The 23,161-nt window shown below is 47.6% G+C and overlaps 1 protein-coding gene across 1 annotated transcript in view; it reads left to right on the top strand.

Moving 5' to 3' along the window:
* LOC138826176 (slit homolog 1 protein) overlaps positions 1-23,161 on the top strand; it is a 148,113-nt gene that overhangs the window by 106,202 nt on the left and 18,750 nt on the right. Inside the window, exons 14-25 of the mRNA XM_070021325.1 lie at positions 1,959-2,122; positions 2,712-2,735; positions 2,880-3,024; positions 4,286-4,360; positions 4,554-4,697; positions 5,846-5,989; positions 6,298-6,464; positions 8,156-8,288; positions 9,330-9,398; positions 11,259-11,330; positions 12,939-13,010; positions 13,789-13,860. Coding sequence (XP_069877426.1) covers positions 1,959-2,122; positions 2,712-2,735; positions 2,880-3,024; positions 4,286-4,360; positions 4,554-4,697; positions 5,846-5,989; positions 6,298-6,464; positions 8,156-8,288; positions 9,330-9,398; positions 11,259-11,330; positions 12,939-13,010; positions 13,789-13,860 — 1,281 coding nt within the window. The remainder of the gene's footprint in view (positions 1-1,958; positions 2,123-2,711; positions 2,736-2,879; positions 3,025-4,285; positions 4,361-4,553; positions 4,698-5,845; positions 5,990-6,297; positions 6,465-8,155; positions 8,289-9,329; positions 9,399-11,258; positions 11,331-12,938; positions 13,011-13,788; positions 13,861-23,161) is intronic.

Genomic DNA, 23,161 nt, shown 5'->3' with positions numbered 1-23,161 from the left:
GCAGTGGGGGTGGGGAGAGAAAGACAGAGAGAGGGAGGGAGGGAGAGGCCAAGGACAAGATACCACTCTAGTGATCCATTTCCTCCAGCCTGACCCCACAGCCTTGGTCTCCACCTTCTCCCTAAATAGCACCTCCAGCTGGAGACCTAGTGTCACAGCACATGAACATGGCCTGGGGGAACATTTCATTTCAAGACATGCTATCTGTCTCCTTTTGTCCTAGTCATTTACTTGTTAAAGACATTGTGACACTCACTATGGGGTTTTCCACAGCCTGGACTTGGTCCTCTAGTTTCCTTATGTCTTTAACAGATTAAACATTGGATCCAGGAGCTTGAGTCTCGGTTCAGGTTTGATCTGGCAAGAGGATTTGATAGGTAGAGGTATAGACTTTCATCAGGAGGTCTGATGAAAGTTGTTGTCCTTTCTGTAATAGAAAGGTATAGTGGCACTGTCTGTAATCTCGGCTATTTAGGAGGTAGAGGCAGGAAGTATTTTGAGTTCTTCAGCTCAAGGCTAGCTCTCTACCACTTGAGCCACAGCACCACTTCCGGCTTTTTCTGCTTAGGTGGTGCTGAGGAATCGAACCCAGGGCCTCATGCATGTATGAGACACCTTCCCAGACCTGGGGTTTGTTTTTTTTTGAGGCAGGGCTTCTCTGTGTAGCCCAGACTTACCTCAGACTCCTGCCCCCAACTCCTTAATGGTTAAATCACAGGTGTGGGTCACTAGGCCCAGCCCTTGATGCAGTTCTGATTTGCATTTCCTGCCATATTTTGGATCATCTACATGTAGCCTGGGGATCCAGCATCTACCTCCTCCCTGTGCAAACCAATAGCTTAACATGGGAGTAAACGCTGGGCTGGATGCAGAGTAGCAGGAGGGGCCTGGTTCACCTGGCAAAGCTGAGAGGAGCCAGGACTCAGGCATGAATCAGGGAGAAGGCTGGGCCAGGAGAAGCTCTGAGCAGGGTCCTAGGCTGTGATGGATAGCAGAGAGCTGCCAGGGTCTGGATTGAGCTGTGCAAATGCTGAGGGTTTGCGATTCAGCTGGCACTCCCAGCAGGGAGTGGGATGAATGAAGCCAGTGAGTCAGATTCCTGACGGCATGTCCCTCAGATGGAGAAGCTGACCCCTGCTCTGCTTCCGTGTCCTTTGGGAAAACACCGGGTCAGGTGAAGGACTGGGGCAGGGATACTCCTCCCTTGGTGTCTCAGCTTAGACAACTCTAAGCAAGGCATGCTGGGTGGGTGGTATCCCACACTCAGGTGGACTGGCCAACTGCTGGCATGGTTCTGATGTGGCCAATCATAACTGCTGGGGTCGTCAAGGTACCACCATGTGGTCACTTACATAGCTGCCATTGGCTGCTCCCAACACCATCACCACATCATGGTGGGGGACCAGTATTGATCTCTGTTTCCTGTGTCAAAAGACTGCCTATGAACTGCTCTAGAAGAAGCAGCCCAGAAATGGTGAGTCTTTGTGCAGCCCCAGAGACTCTGATAGGCCCAGCCTTGCCACCTGATCCTGTTTGCTCTCCCAGATGATGGCTGTGGCTGCCCAGGTCTGCAGGACCTGGGTCCAGGGTCCAGGGCTGCTGGGGAGAACCAAAGGCCACACTGGGCATGCTGCCATTGCCACCCTTTCTAAACCTCCTTGTTCTCCTGGAGGCCGTGCTGGTGTTCTCTTCAGACTCTGGGTCCTTCCTTCCTTCATGCTTGTGAAATATCCAGGGTTTGACAGTGGGGAATTGGAAGCCAGCTTTTTCCTCTAACAAGTCCCAAGCCCCAAAGGTCCTTCCCCGATGTGATATAGGAGATATCTCCATAGGTCTCAGGGTGCCCCCTGGCGGTCAGCAACCCCCTCTTCTCCCAAGGCCAGCCCCAGGTCTCAGCCTTAGATGGCCACACGTGCTCAGTGCTGGTCTCTAATGACTAATCTGCGCCCTTCTGACAGGCATCTGGCCCAGAACCCTTTCATCTGTGACTGCAACCTCAAGTGGCTGGCGGACTTCCTGCGCACCAACCCCATCGAGACCAGTGGGGCTCGCTGCGCCAGCCCCCGGCGCCTGGCCAACAAGCGCATCGGGCAGATCAAGAGCAAGAAGTTCCGGTGCTCAGGTAGAGGCTGCCTGACTGCTGGTTCCTGGGCAGCTCCAAGGAGGGTCTCCCTGGGCACTTTAGAGCCTCGCTGACCAATGGGAATGGCTGTCTGTCCCACCCTTGATTTTACTACAGACTTACTGAGGGCCCAGAGAGTGTGTCCAGGCTGCCTGCTCCCAGGCCAGCTCTAGAGTGTCACTGCTCTCAAGTCCCACAGGACATTTAGGAGACCTGAGGCATTGCACTGAGATAGAAACTTCCCCCAGACCTTGGGGTGACATGTCCTCAGCACTTTACTTGATCTCTGGTGGGGGACCGTGTGGGTTGGACTTCTGAGCCTGGATCTGGTCCTGGGGCCTGATGCCACCCTGGCCCAATATCCTTCTTCCGTGTTGTCATAGTGTCTACCTGTACCATTACAACTGAGAGGCTTAACGGGGTGTGATGCTGCCCAGCACTGGCCTGGGCACAAGTGCTCTGGAAAGCCTTCTGTATGCAGGGTGGATGGGCTGCGATGGGGGAGGGGAGATGCAAGGCTCCAGATGCTTCCTGGGCTAGGGGTGGGGCCTGATGCTCCTACATTGTGTGTCTCTGTTTCTCTTCCCAGCCAAAGAGCAGTACTTCATCCCAGGTAGGAGACTGAAGGGACCCAGGCCAGCCAGGGATGGGGGACGATGGCAGTGGGTAGCCTGGTTAAGGACCTTGGGCGCCCCTGGGGTCACCACAGCTGCCTGGAGACCATCCACATCCTTAGCCCAGCCTGCCTCTCCCACAGGCACCGAAGATTATCACCTGAACAGCGAGTGCAGCAGCGATGTCACCTGTCCCCACAAGTGCCGCTGTGAGGCCAGTGTGGTGGAATGCTCCAGCCTGAAGCTGTCCAAGATCCCCGAGCGCGTGCCCCAGTCCACGGCCGAGCTGTGAGGGCCTCTGCCTGCCCGCCCTGCCCAGCGCCCACTGGCCCTCCCCACAAGCTTCGCCTTGCTCTGGGCCAGCACTGTTTTGGGGATCACCCTTAAGGCTCTCTGTGTCTGCTTCTGCTGCTCTCAAAAAGTCCCTGAACCAGGGGTGGCTTTTTCACTGAAAATTTTGTCTTTAGGGGACATGATTCCCTTAGCCAAAGTTGGAGCTTATGATGTCTTTGATAGTTCTTTATCTAAAAATATGAATTACGTTGGGTGTAGTGATGCACACCTGTAACCCCAGCTTTCGGAAGGCTGAGATAGTGGGATGGCCAGTTTCAGGCCAACCTGGCATATAGCAAGACCCTGACGCAAAAACTAAATGAAGAGATGGGTGATGGTGGCTCACGCCTTTAATCCTAGCTACTCAGAAGACTGAGATCTGAGGGTCACAGTTCAAAGCCAGCCTGGGCAGAAAAGTCCCTGTGAGACTCTTATCCTTAACTAACCACTCAAAAACTGGAAGTGGAGTTGTGACTCAAAGTGATAGAGTACTCACCTTGAGCAAAAGAGCTCAGGGATAGCGCCTAGGTCCTGAGTTCAAGGCCCACAACCAACAACAACAACAAAAAATCAAACAAAGAATTTGTGTGTATATATGTGTGTGTATATATATATATATATATATATATATATATATATATATACATATACACATATAGTCTGTATACAGAGATACCTAATTACATATCATTTATATGTATGCAAGTTTGCATGGAATTTTTTAAATGTTAAAAATATCCTCTTGAAGCTGGGCACTGGTAGCTTACACCTGTAATCCTAGCTACGCAGGAGGCTGAGATCTAAGGATCACAGTTCAAAACCAGCCTGGGCAGGAAAGTCTGTAAGACTCTTATCTCCAATTAACCACCAGAAAACCAGAAGTGGTGCTGTGGCTTGAAGTGGTAGAGTGCTAGCTTTGAGCAAAAAGAGCTCAGGGACAGCTCCCAGGCCTGAGTTCAAGCCCCACACCAAAGAATAACAACAAAAAGTCCTCTTCACAGACTAGGGGTATGGTTTAAATTGTAGAGCACTAGCACACATGTGCACACGTGTGTGTGTGCACACACACACACACCTATTTACCTCTCCCCCAGTGCCAGGCTTTGCTGAAGAAGTCCTCCCTGGAATCCCTCTGTTTGAACCCCGTAATCTCAATGGGGAGCTGTTTTTACTTCCCCTCTTCATTGGTGTGTATTTTCTTCCATGCCTCTTCTAGGCGGTTGAACAACAATGACATCTCCATCCTGGAGGCCACAGGGATGTTTAAGAAACTTACACACCTGAAGAAAATGTGAGTTGCTGGGTAGTGCATGGGAAGATGCTTGTCAGGATGCTAGACCGAAATGAAGAGGAAAATGCTGGGACAGGGGCTCCTCCTGGGGGCGTGAGGGGCTCCCATGCATGGTGGTGGTTGGTATGGGAAGGGAGAGGGCTTCCGCACACAGGTGATTAGCATATCACCCCCCTCCCCTCTCCTCCTGCAGAAACCTGAGCAACAACAAGGTATCAGAAATTGAAGATGGGACATTTGAGGGCGCGTCCTCTGTCAGTGAACTGCATCTGACCGCCAACCAACTAGAGTCCATCCGGAGTGGCATGTTCCGGGGTCTGGATGGCCTGCGCACCCTGTGAGTGCAAATATGCCAAGCCACAGGGTGGGTGTGTACTCCAAAGGGAAAGGGTGAGGGTGAGAGGCAAGTGCTCTACCACTGAGCTACAATCCCCGCCCCACATTAGCAGCTTTAACCACCATCTACCATATCACTGTGATCGATTTTGACAATTTACAATTTTTAAATTTTGAGCAATGACACGATTAGTATCTTTATCACAAATCCAGAGTCCAGCTACAAGTACTCTCTTACGAAGATGTCCTCAAGGTAGTTGAGCTGGTAGAAGCAGAAAGTACCTTTGTAGTCAGTGTGTGTGTGTGTGTGTGTGTGTGTGTGTGTGTGTGTGTGTGTGTGTGTGTGCACGCATATGTGCTGGTACTGGGGTTTGAACTCAGAGTTTCTCATCCTTTCTTGGCTGTACCAACGTAGTGCTCTACCACTTGAACTGCACCTCTACATCTGAACTTTGGCTGGTTAATTGGAGATTAAGAGTCTCATGGACTTTTCTGTTGGGGTTGGTTTCAAATTGAGATTCTCAGAGCTCATCCTCCTGAGTAGCTAGGATTCCAGCATGAGCCACCAACGCCCAGCCATCTAACCAAATGCATATCTAGGCAGTTCCCAGGTCATCATCTTCCCAGCTGTGCATGAAAGGACCCATTTCCCCACATCTTGTTCCCCACATCATCATCATCACTGTTATTATCACCATAGCCTTAATTCTTCCTCAGTTTGACAGGCAGGAATTTCACGCTGCTTAGGGGTCATCTCTGCTTGTGGTGGGGAATTAAGCCAGGTCTCTGCGGATGGACAGAGTGGGTTCCAGATAGAGGCAAGGAGAAAGAGCATTGCAGAAATATCCTAGCTAAGCCAGGTGTGGCCTAGAGATGGGGAGCAGCCTGGGCCACAGGGAGTGAAGGCCCGACGCAGGGGCCTGAGCTATGGGATGGAGAGGAGAGGCGGAGCCATGGTATACCTGGAGGCAGGATGCTCTAGAGGCCAGCACGGGTGTGCATGGGCCCTGGCAGGTGTGTCACGGCTCGGTGTCTCTATAGGAGCATCCTGAACTAGCTGGTGGTGGCTATCCCCTCAGGACCCAAGCAGATGGAGGGGGTCCAGCCCAGGGCTCCCCTCCCCTCTTATGACCCTTCCCTTCCCCCCAGGATGCTGAGGAACAACCGCATCAGCTGTATCCACAATGACAGCTTCACAGGCCTGCACAATGTCCGCCTCCTCTCACTGTATGACAATCACATAACCACCATCTCCCCCGGGGCCTTCGACACCCTCCAGGCCCTCTCCACGCTGTAAGTCTTGGCTCCAGGAGACCTGCAAGCGGAGGGCTCCTGAAGGTGCCACCTGGACCCCAGGAGCTGCCATCATCTCCCAGAAATGGCCTGGGGTCTTACCTTGAGGGAGGGGTAGAACGTGGCTTCCACACATTCCACTTCTGTCTCTGCTTCCGAATGCCGATCCTCTGGGCAGCTGTCAGTGGGCTGGGAAGAAGTGTTGAGTGGACAAGATGTGGCAGATCCTATGGTGGTGGGCAGGGAGGCCTGGGCCTGGCTACTGAGACTGGCAGGGTGTCTTCATGGCCACCTCTCGACTTTTCCAGAAACCTCCTGGCCAACCCTTTCAACTGTAACTGCCAGCTGGCCTGGCTGGGCGACTGGCTGCGGAGGAGGAAGATTGTGACAGGGAACCCGCGGTGCCAGAACCCAGACTTCCTGCGGCAGATTCCCCTGCAGGATGTGGCGTTCCCTGACTTCAGGTGTGAGGAAGGTAACTCATGGCCCCGGGCGGCAGGGAAAGGGCGGCAGGTACGGAGGATGAGGGGTGGTGGGCAGCGCCTTCTTGGAGCCCTGGGAAATGGGGTAAGGTGGGGAAGGGGAGGCACTAGTCCTGGGGAAGGGCGAGAGATGCCTCTGGCCAGAGGTGCCTCTTATTATAAGGCCAATAACATGCATCCCATCTGCCCACCTGTCATCCTAGCTATGCAGGAGGCTGAGAACCAGGATTGTGGTTCAAAGCCAGCCTGGCCAGGAAAGTCCGTGAGACTCTTACCTCCAACTGATCGCTAAAAAGCCAGAAGAGGAGCTGTGTGTGGCTCAAATCTTAGAATGTTAGCCTTGAACAAGAAAACCTCAGGAATGACACCCAGTCCCTGAGTTCAAGCTCCAGGATAGGCACCAAAATAATAATAATCATAATAATAATCATAATAATAATAGCAGATGTAGATAGAAGGAAGAAACATTACCTATACCTCATTACTCAGGGAAAGTCACAGAAACATTACAGTATATTTTCTTTGTGCATGTTTAACTCAGATCTGCCCTTGGGTGGCTACTTCAGGCTTATGGGGTCATCCTGTCCTCCATATGCAATGAGACCGACTTTCTATCCCAGTTCTGGGGCTTAAACTCAGGGTCTTGTGCTCTCACTGGCTTTTTGTTTTCTTTTCTCAAGGCTGATGCTCTACCATTTGAGCCACACTTCTACTTTTTGTTAGTTAATTGGAAATAAGATTTTCACACTTTCCTACTTGGGCTAGCTTCAAATCAGGATCCTCAGATCTCTGCCTTCTGAGTCAGTAGAATTTCAGGCATGAGCCACAAACATGAGTGATATTTAGTGAGTAAATGAATGGACTGATGAAGTGGTGGTCAAGGTTACATCTGCCAAACCTGGACCCAGACCTTATAATCTGGCCAGTCTATGACAAACCATTCAACCTCTGCAGAGTTGGGCTGGGAAGACGGCTCAGTGGTAGAGTGCTTGCCTTGCATGCCTGAGGCCCTGGGTTCGATTCCTCAGCACCATAGAAGCAAAATGAAAAGAAGCCGGAAGTGGTGCTGTGGCTCAAGTGGTAGAGCTCTAGCCTTGAGCTGAAGAGCTGAGGGACAGCGCCAAGACCCAGAGTTCAGGCCCACGACCGTACCCAAAAACAAAACAAACAAACAAATCAACCTCTGCAGAGCTCCGTGAGATAGAAATTCATTCATTCATCCATTCATTCATTCATTCTCTCTCACTCTACTTGGCTGGCTGCTTGCTGCTGGCATTATTCTGGGTGCTGGGCTTTTTCAAGGAACAAATAAGAAAATAAGGACACAACTCTCTGTCCCCACTGCGTGCATCCTATGGGGTCATAATGGCAGCATTTTACTGCATTGGTACCATGTGAGGCAGCAGTAGCTGCTGAAGAAAGAGCGTGGCTGCATCCTCCTCTCCTGCCTTGCTCAGGCTCAACGTGGGTTTGAGGCAGGAGCGAATCAGCCTGGGCCTATTTTACCTGTGAAGCTACTCTAGGAGATGTCCTCTCTTGGTGTTGGGGATGATATGCAAGCAACAAAAGAGACTGCACGGTGGCTGAGGTAGTGTCAGACATGGGCTTCTGTTTTGGTGCCAGCAGCTTGGCCCAGCCCATAGGAGACCCAAGCTGAACCAGGACACTGTACCTCTCTCCCCAGGTCAGGAGGAGGGAAGCTGCTTGCCCCGCCCCCAGTGTCCCCAGGAGTGTGCCTGTCTGGACACTGTGGTCAGATGCAGCAATAAGCACCTCCAGGCTCTGCCCAGGGGCATCCCCAAGAATGTCACAGAACTGTGAGTAGCCCCAAGCCTTGCCTCCTCTTGTAGGCTAGGGGAGAAGATGGAGGGGGTGTTTCCTCAGAGTTGGGAGCATAAGGCAGGGAGGGGTGGAAGGATATGTAGGAGCAGGTGGGGCTGACTGGGAGGAAGGTTAGGGCTTCACACACAGCTCTGGTTCCACTTCCCTCCCTGTACAAGTCCTCCTGGCAGGGCTTCACCTCTTTAAACTAAGCTCTTCCTTCCCACCAGGTAACTTGGAGGGATGGGTGGGGTTGCAAGAGATGGGGGGAGAATGATGCTGGGGTGACATTGATCAAGATGCATTATTCTCATAAACCGACATGTTGAATTGAAGGAAACCCCTCTGTGCAACTACTAAAGATAATTTTTAAAATGAAATAAAGAATAACATAAGCTAGGTGCAGATAGCTCACACAAGAGGCTGAGATCTGAGGATTGCAGTCCAAAGCCCAGTCTGGGCACAAAAGCCCCTGAGATTCTTATTTCCAACTGATCAACCAAAGGACCAGAAGTGGAGCTGTGGTTCAAGTGATAGGGTGCAATTCTTGAGTGAAAAAAAAGGGGGGACAGTGCTCAGGCTCTGAGTTCGAGCCTCCTATTCTGGCATTGGAAAAAAGAAAAGAGAAACAACATTATGTTTTCTAATGTCATCTCATGAAATTCTCCTCTGTCCTGGAAACTCATACAAATGTGATTTCTTTTTTACTAGTGGCATGAGTTGTCTATGACTGAGATAACAAACCCCCTTTTGTTGGAGATTTGAGATATTTCCATTTATGTTACATTCATGAAGGGCCGTAAGGTGGATGTCCCGTGGTGCCTCTGCCCGGGGCCTCCTAATAAAAGCTGCTCCTTTGCACCTCCACTGCCCTGCAGAGAAGCAGCTTTGCCTGTCGCCTGCCCCTCTGCTTTACTGCATGGTGTGGTGCGCACCTCTTGCTGTGGGTTTGATATCTGCGTTTACACCAGTAAACGTGGATGTAAATGTGGGTGACCATGGGGGAGGGGTGCACTCACCTCTGTGTTCTCTCTTAGCTATTTGGATGGGAACCAGTTCACGCTGGTTCCGGGACAGCTGTCCACCTTCAAGTACCTGCAGCTTGTGTGAGTATCTAGGCTTGAGGACCCCAAGTCTGCTTCAGAGGACAGGAGGGCTATCTCACTACTATGGCTTCAATTATCTAGGAATTCCCTCCCTATAAACCCCAACTCTGGGCCTGGACCTGTTTGAAAAATCCATCCTTTAGAAAACACCTGTGTTTGGGACTGGTTTGCCACCTTGTGGCCATACTTAAGAATTGCATCTTTGCAGGCCATGTTGGGTCCAACTTTTCACTTTTACAGACACCAACTCCCCCAAGCCTTTCTCCCTGATTGTTGTTCATGTGGGTAATGCTTCAAGGACAAGAGTCAGGTAAGAGTAGAGGGTGATGGGAAACTTCCTGGTCCAGCCTCAGGTCCCAAGCCAAATATGAAGTGAGGCCCTTATATGTTGATAACTAAGACTTGTCTAACACCTTCATCCTGTGGAAGTATACAAAATAGCCTCTGTTAATCCTAGAGGGTCAGCTATTTAGTACGTCACTCATTGGCCTCCATAAGAAAATCCATCTTAATGTGGCTTGGAGAGAAGTCTCTTACATACAGCATGTATGTTTGCCTGAGACCATTTGTGATACATCCGTTCTTTAGGAACTTTCTCTAGTGTAAATTGGCACATTGCTTCCCCCCTTGAGAAAGTTGCTATGAGAACAGTCCTGGCCGTGGATTGATAATAGGTCAAAGATTGGCTTGTATGAATAACTGGTACATAGAATTCTGTAACTCCAACTCATCTGTCTTTCCTTAGTGAACTTGAAAGTGTGTTTTCAGCAGCTTAATGGGGTACGGCTGGAATACAGTGTCTAGGGCTGCTGCTAGGGTGCTAGGAAAAGAGACCTCATAAGTTCCCCAGCCTTTCTGCTGTCTGAACCAAGGCAGCTGTACCAGTCGCCCAGATATTCCTGAGGAGGGGACCGAGCACAGATGCCAGGTAGATCATTCCAGTGCCTCTTCAAGGCTGAAATGCCTCCATTGCACCATCACAAAAAAGGACTTCAGGAAAGGGCTGGAATAGGCTTCTGGCAACACCAGAAGTTTCCATTTGGCTAGAAGAAGGTTCATTAGGAGGAGACAAACACGGAGCATATTGTTTTCCAATGTTTTGGAGCCAAAAGCTGTATGCAGTAGGCAGATATGAAGGCCTGTAGGTCACTGGCCTCCCCTAGATGGTTATGGTCTAGGGAGGATGCAGGAAAGATGGAGGGACAGGAGCTCCTGAAGTCACGGAAAGTGATGAGGATCCATCAAGGGAATGCAGGTGAGGACTGTGCCTCATAGAAGAAGAGCATGAGGAACCTGGGGCAGGGGCTGGGGCAAGGAGCATCTTGGAAAACAGGTCAATGGACCCTGGAAACAGGATGTCCAGGGCACAGAGGTGTAAGATGCTAAGAGTTTCAAGAAGTTTGGTAAATCAGGGTAATGCCAGGAGTACCTGGGTGGTAGCAGGGCCAAAATTTGATCCGTAGGCAGAAGAGATCTGGATTTTTGTTAAGGACATGACTGGGCAGATTTGTGTCATAGAAACAGTAACGTAGTGTCCACCCCTGAGAAGGTGAGCTAAGAGTCCAAGATCGAAACCAGGGGGAGATGAGGCTGGTTGGCACAGACAACAGACACTTAGGGAGAGGAAGCAGGTGTGAAACATGGTCAGAGGCACATATGTGATAGCAGATGGGTGTTTTGGGGTTGTAGGGAGCAAGGGGCACCAGGTTGGGTTCACTGAATGTCTTCCAGAAGAGATTTGTGGAGAGGGGAGATGCTGGGGCCACAGGGAGCAGCTGTCAGTGAGAATAGTAAGGCAACCTCCTGAAGTAGGTCAAGATTGAGTTCTTTTTTCCCCAAAGGATGCTCTTGCTTTTTCAGGGACCTGAGCAACAACAAGATCAGTTCTTTAAGCAATTCTTCCTTCACCAATATGAGCCAGCTGACCACTCTGTGAGTCCCAGCAGGGATGGGGGGGAGATGGGGACCATGGCTTCACACTATACTGGCAGACTCATCTGCCAGAATGGCTCAAGAACTGCAAGACTTTTAAAAATATCTGCCACTGTTTCTTAGTCTTTCGGCTAAGATCAAGTGTAAAATGCATTCTTCTATTGTGAAATGCAACACATAGTACAAAAAATGTCTACGTACCATTCCTTTGCAGGAACATTCCATATTTTCCTCATCCAATTTATTACTATGGTATTGGGATTGTCTTCAATCTGGATACTCCTGAGCAGGGACCCTTTGAACATTTTGATGCCCTAAACCTAGGAAAGTCTTATGCTGGCCGGAATTCTATCCCAAGCTGGTGATCAGAGGCCTGGACCAGCATCCCTTGTATTTGCCCGATGCATAAGATGGCTCTCCTTTCCCTCCCCAACATCTGCCTCATACAATATGTATCAAGAACTGAGGGGTTTTCCCTAGGGGCTATGGAGGTCACAGAATGGAGCCAGTCCCTGGGAAAGGAAGGGGCCGGGCCTCCACGAGCAGAGGGTGGGCCCAGGACATTTGGCAGGACAGGGGGCATTTGTCTGCCCTCAGGATCTGCTAGTCATCAGGTTCTCATTTCCTGGTATTAATGACAACCTAGTGATAATTCCTTCCTGCTGAAATTTAGCCTTGGAAGGGGCCCTGGGAGTAAAGCCACCTTAACCCAGAGCTGTGTTCCCAGCCTCAGATCCTACCTTCCAGAGACATTTGGCATTAACTGAGATTGTTGCCATTGTCACAAGCAGGAGGTGAAGGAGGGTGCTGGTAGTGTGTAGTAGGTAAAGGCCCGGAAGACTGCCGAGCATCCCTAAGTACCTAGAAGCACAGGAGTTGTCAACTGAGGTTGAGAAATCCTGGCTTAGCAACCCTGGCAGCCAAAAGATGGATGGATCTTTCCTTCTGCTGCAGATGGCTCATTTCTCTTAGTAACTGAGAAATCGTTTTATTGCCAGACATCAGTGGCTCACATGTGTAATCCTAGCTACTCAGGAGGCTGAGATCTGAGGATCACAGTTCAAAGATAGCCAGCGCAGGAAAGTCCGTGAGACTCTTTTTTTTTTTTTTTGTCGGCCGTGGGGCTTGAACTCTGGGCCTGGGCGCTGTCCCTCAGCTCTTCAGCTCAAGGCGAGCGCTCTACCACTTGAGCTACAGCGCCACTTCTGGTTTTCTGGTGGTTTCTTGGAGATCGGAGTCTCATGGTCTCTCCTGCCCGGGCTGGCTTTGAACCGCGATCCTCAGATCTCAGCCTCCTGAGTAGCTAGGATTACAGGCATGAGCCACCAGTGCCCGGCCATGAGACTCTTATCTCCAATTAACCACCAGAAAACCAGAAGTAGTGCTGTGGCTCAAAGCAGTAGAATGCTAACTTTGAGTGAAAAAGCTCAGGGACAGTGCCCAGGCTCTCTGAGTTCAAACCCCACGACAGATCAAACAAAACAAAACAAGAAAACCCACATGACCCCAGGGAAGTTCTTTCACCACTTAGAGCCTCGTTTGCTCCTCTATCAGATGAAGGTAGAACTACTTTCTTCTCCATGCTAGCCTCCTCCTTCCTCCCCACAGGATCCTCAGCTACAACGCCCTCCAGTGCATCCCACCTCTGGCCTTCCAGGGTCTCCGCTCTCTGCGCCTGCTGTGAGTCTCCCTGCAGTTCATTCCTCTAGGAAATCAGCCCCACCTTGGGCCCTGCCACAGACCTGCTGGGCAGAAAGGTCCTCAGATCAGAGCCCCAGTGTGGTCAGCGCTATGTCCAATCAAAGGAGTCCAGAACATGCTCCTTCAAGCAAACCTTTACAGAAGGGAGTGAACATGGAGGTGTATGTATGAGTGTGGAGGGGAGGGGTATCCACAGTAAGGTGGCCCTTCATTTGCATATGAGATGTCACTTAAAACTGAAAGTGTTTGTTTGCAAGAGCTCTTTGACCCTTTTCTTACAAGTTCCCTTGGTGACGTGTTTCCTTGTGACCCGAAACTTCTGTTATATCTATTATGGTGGCTCCTGCCAACCACTGGGGTCACAGTGGCCCATCTCTAGCTCTCACCTACAGGTTGTGTATCAACTTCCTTACCATGAAAAAGCTTGCTCTACCTCAGGCTCGCTGATTAAGAGAGGGAGGGCGTATGGAAACATGTGTCCTATGTCTGATATAAACTTGTGCTTGAGTTGTTAGCTGGCAAAAAGCGAGTCATCCCGAAGGACTTGGGGACAGGCTGGTCCTCAGACTGTAAGGGTTTCCTCTCCCTTGCTAGGGCCAGCGGGGGGGCGGGGGGGGAGGGGTGGAGAATATCTCTGGGCTGAGTTGAGGAACATTTCCCTCACAGCATGACTGAGAGAGGGCATGATGCCCTCTAAACAGAGGACTGGGCTTCCCCCTCCTTCAGAGCCCGACACCAGCAGCCGCTTTCTTTTCAGATCCCTCCATGGCAATGGCATCTCCACCCTCCAAGAGGGCATCTTCGCAGATGTGACATCCTTGTCTCACCTGTAAGTAACCCCAGCCCAGTTCTCTGGGCCTCTTTGGGTTTAAACAGAACTTGGATTCTGAGGGAGAGCCAGCCTCTCAGATTGTCAGAACTCGTGGCCTTAATCTTAGAATCAGCTTATGAACTTCCTACACACACACAACCTCTCAGGCTCTTTACACACTCACTGCTTCCCCAGCCACAACAATGGGGAAGGACAACAGCTCCTTCCAAGGTGGTAAGAAAAAGCATTTGTAATTGCTTCTCACTTCACCTGCATCAGCCAGTGTGACCCTCACCATGATGCTGTGACACAGGTACTGTTAGCCTCTCTTAGAGCATGAGCAAACAGGCCCAGAGAAAAGGAGAGGTTTGTCTAAACTGCACAGATGGTAGGTGGCTCATGCTAGGTACTACACCAGGGTTACGCTTCTAACTTCACACCAGAAGCTCATTACCTTCCAAAGTAGCATAATTGATATAGAATTGCTACTCAAGATATTTACCTGGTTGGTGTCATGATATGAGTAATGTCTAGAAGTATTATGCTTGATTCCTCAACAACCTAAACCCCTATGCTTGTCATTCTACCAACTAGAAAACAAAGCAATTCCACCCTTAGGCTGAACACCATACTAAATAACTCAGGGCTACTCTGGACTCATGGGAAGAGTACAGCGATTGATTAGTGATGTCTGCCATGGAATCAGGAGGGGAAATAGGGACTCAAATAAGCACTTACTGGTCAGTGCTGTTATAACATTGTCATAATTCCAAGTGCAGACAACCCATGTCCACCCATAGATGAATGGATGAACTAAAAGTGCCATATATAGACAGTGGGGTATAGTTATGAAAATAAAGGAGTTCTGACGCATGTTACATGGATAAACTTTGAAAACATGATTAGTGAAAACAAGCAGACACAAAAGAACAAACAGTATGATTCTGTGTAGGTAGTGAACCCTGAAGAGTCAAATAAATTCATAGAGACAGAAAGTAGAATTATGATTACCAGGAACTGGCTGTAAGGATACTGGGAGTTAGTACTTCTGAGCACAGCTTCTGTTTGGGTGATGAAGGAGTTTGGAAATAGCAGTGATGTTGGACAATACTATGAATGTTGTCAATATTGCTGAATTATACACTTGAAATGGTGAAAATGCAACTTTTTTTGGTAGTCTGTAGCCCAGACAAGCCTCAAATGCATGATCTTCCTGTTTCAACCTCCTGAGTGCTGGGATGATAAGAATGTACCCCCATGCCCAGCTTGCAAATTTTATGTATTTTTCCCCAAAGAAGTAAGGAAGCAAAGGACTGAGACAGGGACATCTTCACTCCAGAGGTGTGATGGGGCACAGTGCCATTGTCTTTCCTGACATTTTTTTTTTTTTTTTGGTCATGAGGCTTGAACTCAGAGCGTGAGCACTGTCCCTGAGCTCTTTTGCTCAGTTTTCTGGTGGTGAATTGGAAATAAGAATCTCACAGACTTCTTGCCTGGGCTGCCTTTCAACCACAATCCTCAGATCTCAGCCTCATGACTAGCTAGGATTATAGACATCTGTCACCAGTGCCTTGTTCCAGGTATTTCTTGATACTCTTAGGGCAGTGTGCCTGGCCTGGTCCACTTGGACTGAGGGTGACTTATCCCTTTAGTTCTCTACATCACCCTCGGTTCCATCCCACCCCAAGGCCTAAGTGGGCAGGCAAACCCAGATCAGAGAGCTTTGGGGGTTCCCACTGTCCTTCTTGAAGTTCATGACTCAACCATCTCACTAGGTCTTCCCAGTTCTGAGTTTACCTTTCTCACATTTCAATCTCTAAAATCAGAGTGTATTTTAAAATGTTGTATGTGTTTAATATGTAATGGTTCTTCAGCCCTCCCAAAGCATATTACTTCATCGTGTATCTGACCATCTTAGACCTGAGGGAATAAAATAGAGGCCACTCCTGGAGGACCTGCTTGGGTCAAATACTGTTCTATCTGCTTCATCAGTGGTGTTCCATTTATTCCTCAGCCAAAATAGCAAGTAGATTTTGTGTTTATACCAGCTCTGTAGAATTGGCAGGAACTATAAAGATTCCAGGACTGGACTGGACTCAGTAGGAAGAGTGCAGTGGTTGATTAGTGATGTCTTCCATGATAGTGGGAGGGGAAAGAAACTGTATCCTGGTTGGTTGGGTTAGTTGTTTTCATTTTCACTTATAGTCCTAGATTCTGAAAAGTTAAGCAGCTTTTCTAGGCCATTAAACTAGAAAATGACAGAGTTTGAATTTCAGGTGTGTCTGATTCCAAAGCTTGTGTTGATTCTTGACTCTGTTGCCTCCATAAAGATGTTCTATGAAAACAGAGTGAGTCAAATGCTAAGGAATTTACGAACACATGCTCTTTGCCCTCTGTGGCTAGCCAAACATTATGAAGGGAATTTGAAGGAAACAGTGGCTAACTCTAGGAAAAGTCTGAGGACCTTCACAGAGAAGGTACCTCGTGTGGTTATTGAGGAACTGTGAGTCTGCCATTCAGAGAAGGAGGGAAGGGCATCCAGGAAGAGGGAAGGACAAGCACAAAGGCATGGAACCAAGGCAATGAAATGTACATTTGGGATGTTGGTTTTTAGCAGTTACAATAAAGCTGGAGGGGATAGGACAGGTCAGGCTGGAGTCTAATGGGCAGCGGAGCCTCTGGGCAGAAGCCAGGCAGGGACAGGATTGCTTATTGTTCTGGCTTACTCAAATTCATAGGGTCTTGTTTCTACCTGTGTTTGGTAATTTTTTTAAATTATGAATGCAATTTTGGGCTGGCTTTTTGTTTCTGTCACTTTTGTCCAAGATGGGACTCGAACTCGAACTTGTTTTCTGCTCATTGGCAGGTGCCCTAGCAGCTGAGTCAGGCCTCCACATCTGAGCTCAGTGTTGGTTGACATCCATCTTTAGAATTCTAAAGATACACATGGGAAATGCCGCTTTCCAGAGGGCAGCCTCTGCTGTGTGCCAGCCGCTGGGGCCCTTTCAGCCTCCTTTGAAAACCTCAGGACTGTGGTGTGTTATCTGCTTCAGTCTCCCTGCTTCAGGCCGGGACCTCTCAAGCACCTCGCTTACATTTCCTACATTCCATGGCTCTCTACCCTATGAGCCATGCTCCCCCAGTTGCATGGGATTTAATGGTGTCGTTAGATACCTCTCCTCTTTCCTCTTTATTTTTTTCCTCATGAGAATTTAATAACACATTAATACTTTCTAATCTGAGAGGCCAAAAGTCCAGAAGCTTTGAGGGAAGAGGTGACACTCACTGATCAAGATGCATTGTATAGTCAAGCACCGGTGGCTCACGCTTTAATCCTAGCTACTCAGGAGGCTGAGATCTAAGGATCATGGTTCAAAGCCAGCCTGGACATGAAAGTCCATGAGACTCTTACTTCAATAAACCACCCAGAAAACCAGAAGTGGCACTATGGATCAAGTGTTAGAGCTCTTGCCTTGACCTGAAGAGCTCAAGGGCAGTACCTAGGCCCAGAGTTCAAGCCCCATGACCCCCCCCCCCAAAAAAAAGCATTGTACTCATAAATTGAATGTTGAATCAAAACCCCTTTGTGTCACTACTTAACCATACATTTTTTTTAAGTTCTAAAAAATCCAGGAAGTAAATCTGGGAAGTAAACAACACATATTCTGAGAAAACAGAAAACAAAAAATACAGTAACAAAGTTTGAAGCCAGGAGTTGGTGGCTCATGACTGTAATACTAGCTACTCAAGAGGCTGAGATCTGAGGATCACAGTTTAAAGCCAGCCCAGGCAGGAAAGTCTGTGAGACTCTCATCTCCAGTTAACCTCCAGAAAATTAGAAGTGGCACCGTGACTCAAAGTGGTAGAGTGCTAGCCTTGAGCAAAAGAACTCAGGGATAGCACCAGGCCCTGAGTTCAAGCCCCAAGACTGACAAAAAAAAGAAAGAAAGAAAGAAGGAAGGAAGGAAGGAAGGAAGGAAGGAAGGAAGGAAGGAAGGAAGGAAGGAAGGAAGGAAGGAAGTAAAGAAAGAAAGAAAGAAAGAAAGAAAGAAAGAAAGAAAGAAAGAAAGAAAGAAAGAAAGAAAAAAAGCCAGAAAAACCAAAGTTTGAGTGATCTTTTGGAGTATAGTGATCTCAAACCTGAAGCCAAATCCAATTTATAAGACATAAACTAATAATTAAAAAATCAGTTTGGCAATAATTGTAGAACCGGGCATAGTTCTTCCTGATTAGGTATGGTTGTTAATTGCACCTAAGTTCAATATCTACAGAACATAGCATCTACATGAAAGATTTCCTCCAATGGAGTGACTCCATAAATCAATTCTGCCTTGTATACCTGGGGCTTAAAATACAAAGTAATATTAGCCTGGAAAGTGCTGGAAAGACTGCTGGAATCCATCCATCCATTATCTCTGCTGTGCTGCAGAGCTATAAGAAGTCAGGAGTGGAAAAGGAATGGCATTGACTCCCTGTGTTACCTAGGCTTTACAAAGCCATATGCAAAAGCCATACACAAAAGTACCATGGCATAATACCAAGTCAGTTAATATTCCATGTTCCTGGCTAGGAAAGTGCTAGTGTTCCTGAGAGGCCCTCCCTTCCCAGCCGGACATTGTCGGGCTTTCTCCTACCACTGTTGGTGTGGACGTAGAGTGTGTGAAGTGAGGGAGCAGGAAGGATGGGTTCGCCACATTGAGACCTTTGGGCTATAATTCAGGATTCCAGACTTTAGAGCTTTAGGTCAGTCTTTCTTGCAGTGGGATCTCAGAGCATTCGAGGGCCTCTTCTTTCACCTGTACAAAAGTTATTTCTAAGTTTCTTGTTGTTATTGTTGGTGGTGGTGGTGGAGGTGTGTGTGCATGTGTGTGTGTATGTGTATGTGTGTGTGTGTGTGTGTGTGTGTGTGTGTGAGAGAGAGAGAGAGAGAGAGAGACTTCATGCTCTTGCTTAGGTTTTCTATTCAAGGCTGCCGCTCTACCATTTGAGCCACGACTACTTCCAGCTTTTTGCTGGTTGATTGGAGATATGAATCTCTTGGATTTGTATGGCTTTGAACCAGGAGCCTCAGATCTTAGCCTCCTGAGGAGCTAGGCTTACAGGTGTGAGCCACTGGTACCCAGATAGTTTTTGTTTGTTTTTAATGCTTTGAGTGTATCATACTGATTATGACTTGTCCTGAACTTCAATTTCATCTACTTACCTTTATGTTGATTTTTCAGTTAGGCCATCTTTCATCCATCTGTCTAGCCATGAATCCATTCATGTAGCCAGCTTTCTGGTATTTGTATCAAAATACCTGAGTTAAACCACTTTAAAAAACAGAAATATTGCCACGTGCCAGTGGCTCACATCTGCAATACTAGCTACTCAGGAGGCTAAGATGTGAGAATCACAGTGGAGGCCAGCCCTTGCAAGAAAGTCTGTGAAACTCTTAGCTCTAATAAATGACTCAGAAAAAAGGTGGAAGTGGCGCTGTGGCTCAAGTGGTAGAGTGCCAGTCTTGAGCACAAGAAGCTTAGGGACAGCGCCTAGGCCCAAAGTTCAAGGCCAGGACTGGCAAAAAAAAAAAGGCAGAAATGTTTACTTTGGCTCACCATTTCAGAGGTTTTAGTGCATAGTTTGCCCGCTGTGTTGAGTTTGGACCTATGGTAGGGCCAAACATCATGTGGGAGTGTGTCAGGTAAAGCTGCCCAGCCCATGTCAGCGGGAAGCAGAGAAAGGAAGAAGAGAGGATGAGGTTCTAATATCCCCTTTCTAGGCACCCTAGCCCTTACCTCCCATAAGTACCAGCAGCTGGAGGCCAGGCCCCCAACACACAGGCTTTAGAAGATATTCTAGATCAAAGTTCAAGTCTGATTAAGATCTAGTTTAAGTCTGAACTCTGCTAGATCCTCTGCGAGGGCTCCTGGGCCCACTGTCCACGGCTGCTGTATGCACAGCACAATCTACCATCGGCTGGAAGCCTGGATCTCAAATTTATTCAAAATTAGGTGTCAATCAGTATGGAATGATTAAGTAAACTGTGGCATGCTGTGTGACCAAACATGTTAAATATTTAATATGTTTAATATTATTAAATATTAAATAATATTTAAACAAATTTATTATTAAATAATTAAATTTATTAATCAATTAAATAATTTAATTAATTAAATTTATTATTTAATTAAATTTAATTAAATATTATTATAAATATAATATTAAATAAATATTAAATGTTAAATATATTAAATATGTTAATATATTTAATATTATTAAATATTTAATAATGGTAATTATTTGCTGATGAAATGCAGGATAAAATGTTTAACATGCTGTATGTTTGTACACAAGAATTGTAAAGTTCTGTTCCTAGTGGTGTTTAGGATGCTGAGGCAGGAGGATCATAAATTCAGGGCTGAGCACCCTGTCTAGAAAAAAAGGCAGAGATAGAGAGAGACAGACACAGACAGACAGAGACAGGGGGATAAACACTAAAATTCCATCCATTACATTTATGTATGAGGATGTAATTCCATCAATTACATTATAGATGATGATTCTTTTCTTCTCATATTTCCTTGACACGGAGGGTTTGTGTGCTCTTGTGCCCTGCAGGGTCATTCTGCAGACACAGATGCCATCTAGTACTGGCCTATCAGGGCATAGTGGTTCTTGGCCTCAAAGATCTGTGTCTACTGCCTAAGTACAGAGAAAGGAGTCAGTCCTGACACAAACTGCCTAGGGGGAGGGGGCGCTCCGCAGAGGAGATTTTAGTGTCTACATGGAGAAGGCTGAGGCTGCATTCCATGAATAGAAGCCGGGCAGCGCCTTGGCATGAGCAGGCAACAGCTCCTGTTTCAGCTCCATCCATGTTACACCAAACACCAACAACACAGCAACATGGGGCTATTTATACTTTGCTCAGTGCACCTAAGTCCACACTCCTTTTGGGCTGACCAGTGGCTTGCCTGCTGTTCTCCAACCCCACTGAACTATCAGTCAATTATATCTAGGTCTTTGGAGTTCACAGTTTTCTTTTGTTTTGAAGTGCTAGGGCTAAAACCCCAAGACCCTGAAAAGCTAGGCAAGCCCTCTCCCACTGAACTGTACCTTGGCCTGTCCTTTACTTTTTATTTGTTTATTTATTTAGACAGGGTCTTATTGTATAGCCCAGGTCAGCCTTAAAATCATGATCATCCTCTCTCAAGCTTCTGAACCTTTTTCAGCATTTTTGATGTACATATATAAATTGTACTCAAAGATGTTTTCATTGGAGAAAGTGAATTGGAAGTACTACTGAAGAGAGAGCCTTGAAGTCCTTAGCTGTAAAAACCCAGCCCTGGATAAGTTTGAAATGTTGGAAGTCAGGCATGGTCAGAGAGTCTGCTTCATACAGAAATGAGTCGAGCTAAGATTTCAGATAGCTTTTATATGGCTTTGGCCTCATGGTTTGTTTTGTTTTGTTTTGTTTTGGGCCTCATGGTTTTTATTATTGAGAAGGAAGCCAGTGGCTCGTGCCTGTGGTCCTAGCTACTTGGGGAGCTGAGATCTGTAGATTGAGGTATGATGCCAACCCATACTTCTAATTAATCAACAAACACTGGAAGTGGAGATGTGGCTCAAGTGGTAGAGTGCTAGTATTGAATGAAAAAGCTAAGTGTCAGTGCAAGGCCTTGAGTTCAGTACTGGCACACACACACACACACACACACAGAGATATCTGGTGAGTGTGAGCATTCAAAATACACCATACACTGGAGATTTAAAGCTCAAAGCATCTGCCTTCCTTCATGTCTATGAGGCCCCAGTGTTGCTCAGTGGGGCCAGGATATTGTCTCACTCACCAGTGGTCAGGATGGATGGATGCTGTTGGTACAGAAGATAGAAAAATTAAGCCTATGTCAGGGGTTTGTACCTGCCTTGATTCCCAGGGCATCCATTCTAGATGATGTGTATTTGTCTTTCCTCCCCTCTAGCTTGCAGGCTCTTTATTAAATTGTAACGTGAGCTTCAGAGGTTTGGGGCAAGCTGCTCAAAGTCACCCCTGAGCAAGGAGCAGCTGTGATGGGAACGGAGTCCAAGTCTTGCGCGGCCTGTTTTGTAAGATGGCATAGCGTCAGCAGTGCTATTTTGGGGAATTCCTACTCGGAGGCACTGCCTGTATCAGTCTATGTGCATCTCTGGGAGCTGTCCACTTCCTCTGTTATTCCAGAAATAAGTAGAAAATGGCAACACATCCATTGGTGACTTAATGAACATGCCAGTGCACGTTAACTTTAGACAGCTTTACAGTTTCAAAATAAAGTTGATATTGATAAACTAGTACAAGGCACTGATTTTTTTTTTCTGGTCCTGGGGCTTGAACTCAGGGCCTGGATGCTATTCTTGAGCCTCTTTGTGTTCAAGGCTAGCAATCTACCACTTCAGCCACAGAGCAACTTCTGGCTTTTTCTGAGTAGCTTATTAGAGATCTAAGAGTCTCATGGACTCTCCTTCCTGGGCTGGTTTCAGACCATGATCCTCAGATCTCAGCCTCCTGAGTAACTAGGATTACAGGTGTGAGCCACTGGTGCCTGGCTAAGGCACTGATTTTTAATTGCTGAATCAAATAATTCTGGCGTTCTCTCTCTTTCTCCTCCTATACCTGTCATATATAACAGTGCTGGGTCTTGAACTCAGGGCCTCTGGCTTTTGCTTGGTCTTTTTGCTCAAAGTTTACACTCTACCATTTGAGCCATACCTCCAGTTTTTGCTTTTTGGCTGATTAGTCAGAGATAAGAGTCTCTCAGATTTGTCAGCTGGGGCTGGCTTCAAACCAAGGCCTCCTCATTAGCTAGATTACTGGTATACAGCTAAATGACTTTCTCATCTCTGCAACTCACCATAGGTTAGAAAAATAATTCTCAGCTTTCCCACTGAGTTAGCCCATACATCAGGAAGATCGCGGTACCGTGTGGTGCAGGTGTGGCCATAGACTGCTGGCTGGCAGGTCCATCTGGGGGCAGCTGATAACATCTGACATGTCCTCTGTGGACCAACTTCTAGAGAAGTTCTTTTCTAGAGAAACACTCTCACCTCCCCAAAAGGCATGCACAAGAGTGTTCACTGATGTTATAATCACCAGCATCCAGCCACAGGGCAATTGTGCATTAAACCTAGGGTTAGCCATTCTTTGGGAAACTATGAGGCAGTAAGACAAATGAAGTAGATGGAGGTGGATCCGTCTATGTTGATCTGGAAGACTTCCAAGGCAGGTGTTTAGTGACAAGAAACACATTGCTGGGAAAGGCTGAAATGGAGAAAGAGCAGTATGTATCAGTGTGGAAAAGTTCCT

Source organism: Dipodomys merriami, unplaced genomic scaffold (assembly GCF_024711535.1).
Source record: "Dipodomys merriami isolate MVZ:Mamm:240054 unplaced genomic scaffold, mDipMer1.0.p SCAF_14, whole genome shotgun sequence".
NCBI classification, from domain to species: Eukaryota; Metazoa; Chordata; class Mammalia; order Rodentia; family Heteromyidae; genus Dipodomys; species Dipodomys merriami.
The sequence above is the reverse complement of the archived record's forward strand: the minus strand, read 5'-3'. Positions and strand labels throughout refer to the sequence as shown.